The sequence below is a fragment of the Macrobrachium nipponense genome, chromosome 1 (assembly GCF_015104395.2).
Source record: "Macrobrachium nipponense isolate FS-2020 chromosome 1, ASM1510439v2, whole genome shotgun sequence".
In the NCBI taxonomy this organism is placed as follows: Eukaryota; Metazoa; Arthropoda; class Malacostraca; order Decapoda; family Palaemonidae; genus Macrobrachium; species Macrobrachium nipponense.
This window is the reverse complement of record NC_087200.1, coordinates 61472228-61474727: the sequence shown is the minus strand read 5'-3', so window position 1 is coordinate 61474727 and position 2500 is coordinate 61472228. Positions and strand designations below refer to the sequence as shown.

The window sequence follows — 2500 nt, the reverse complement described above, 5'->3', positions numbered from 1 at the left end:
ACCTCCTACCTATCTTGCGAGACCAGGAGAAAGACGTATCCTTACACATTTCTCCCTTGGCGAGTCAGAACTGGAGAAAGGTTATCGACATCCAAGTCAAAGGTGTCAAGTCTTCCACAGGTACAGCAACATGTCAATCGGACAAAATAATGATTGATCTGGATCATCATATACAAGGTCCAGGGCACAGAGGATCATGAAGGATTCGAGCCTGTCAAAACAGATGCCAAATAATGCAGAGTTCATTACGACATTTGAGAGAGTCAAGACGTGATACCTACCTTTTGAAGGGTGATGTTGAAGACAGTCCATAAAAATTGTCTAACCTCTTCATCAGTGCCGGAGAGAGACAAGACGTGGTCTTGAGAAGTTAACTTTCACGATTCTGATCAGAGAAAAAGTCCCGTCAATGACACCAACCAGTTGTAGACGGCTATCACAAAAAGTGGGTATGAATATTAATAAAGATCAAACACAGTATATTCAAAATATCCTAGATATATTATATATATATCTATATATATATATATATATATATATATCTATAATATTATATAATATATATATATATATATATATATAGATATATATATATAGTAAAAGAAAAGATCCCATCAGGAAAATTGAGATTAATGACAGTCAAGCAAGAGCTCATGAAAACACGTCTCAATCGGAAGGTGGCGAAAAGCAAACTGGAATGTTTACATCCAGGCAGGCAGATCTCCCCCCTACTGGACAGTAGTTACTGCCTAACCACCTAGTTCAAGAGTTTTAACGGCTGTGTTCCAGCTTTGCTGTAAAGCAATTCATACTGTAAAGGCCCAAGGGTTTGTATATCGTGTAGGAACAATATGCTAGTTTTGCTTCCTCTTGCTATTGAAAAGCTTTCTGAAATTATTCAATTTCAGAAATCAATTTACAGAAAGATGAGAGACACTACCAAAAATGTAATCTCCAGGTATGAAATTCTCTATTACAATACATTAGAAATAACCTAGACTTGACTTAAGGTAAATTAAGATTGAATAAGGTTAAGCAAACTATGTTCTGAATTCCTGTAAAATAAAATCTCAACCTGAAAAGGAAGCAGGGATGCATTCTTCTTTTCCTTTTCTTCCTGTATGAGCAGTTGAGCCAACAAATGGCCTTTTGTTGTACGACAGTTAAAAATCTAATAATGATTGCATACTTTTTAGGGAATGATATATTCCATGTAGCATGTTTCACATGACCCTGTTCCCAAACCACTGACCTCGTTGAACATAGGCATGAGCTTGGTCTTTCTTGCATAGTCAACTATTTTGAAAAATGTTCCCTCATGGCATTTCCCCTTGACCTCTGATGTCTTGATGATGGGTGGGCCAGCATCCTTGTCTCCATCTTGTTGTCTTAGGGAATGGTTGGATAAGAAAAAGAAAGTCAAAAGAAATAATTAATAAAAAATGTGAACATGTTTATCAACCTCCCAGAAAGGTGGCTCCTTTCCCTCTTTTCAAAAAAATGGTTCAACAGGTAACAGGCAAATTTGAAGTGTTAATGACAAGAGAAATAGAAAAATAAAGGAATCATTACATTCGTTAACAAAGCAGTGGGTATAGGTATACGTGCTTACATAAGTGCATACATAATTTTAAATTAAAATTAATGTTACTTCATCAGCAACTTATAAAATGATTTTGCCGCTTAGCTTTATTCACAATGTCACAGATCTTTTAGATAGGCAGTAATCTCCTTTAAGAAATATGAATCTCCCTCAAAGGAAAAAAATAAAAAAAAAAAATTCCCAATATGTACTCATATTAAACTACACCATAACCTCCAAGAGTTACATTTGTCTTCAAAGATCATGTAAAGTCAGCCATTCCCATTCGGATACACAATTTGCCCTAAATGTATCGACACTCCCTGATATTGTGAATTTCACTTAACAGATCACAACTGCTGCCCCTTAAAGGGTCAGCTCACATTCTCAAGGAAGTAACAGTCTATGTGCAACAGAATTAAATAGTTTGTTTGTTTGTTTGTATGGTGCTTTTACATTGCATGGAACCAGTGGCTATTCAGCAACGGGACCAACGGCTTTACGTGACTTCCGAACCACGTCGAGAGTGAACTTCTATCACCAGAAATACACATCTCTCACTCCCCAGTGGAATGGCTGAGAATCGAACCCATGACTACCGAGGTGGGACACTAATACCATACCAACCACGCCGCTGAGGCGCTTAACAGAATTAAATAGTACCCTTTCAGACATTAAGCTGTGTTAAGGTGCAGTTTGCAGTTATACTCACAATTCATTCCACTCAAGAACCATCTTGGTCACCACCGGGAAGGACTTGCAGCCTTCAATTTCACAGGTCTTCCCGGAGTGCATTTCGGGGCATTTGCAAAAAGTTCCCGTTTGATCTTCTTTCACCAGACAATCCCCAAGTAGGCAAGGTGGGTCGCAAAACGGGGAACACTGTAAATTCTCTTCAGTGATGTTCTCAGGGAGGTC

General features: G+C 38.0%; 1 protein-coding gene across 1 annotated transcript in view; it reads right to left on the bottom strand.

Annotated features, from left to right (window-relative positions):
* Positions 1–2500, bottom strand: part of LOC135219347 (uncharacterized) — a 294091-nt gene that overhangs the window by 290921 nt on the left and 670 nt on the right. Inside the window, exons 2-3 of the mRNA XM_064256029.1 lie at positions 2295–2500; positions 1253–1388 (exon numbers count right to left, since the gene is read on the bottom strand). The exon at positions 2295–2500 is cut by the window's right edge and continues 106 nt beyond it. Coding sequence (XP_064112099.1) covers positions 1253–1388; positions 2295–2500 — 342 coding nt within the window. The remainder of the gene's footprint in view (positions 1–1252; positions 1389–2294) is intronic.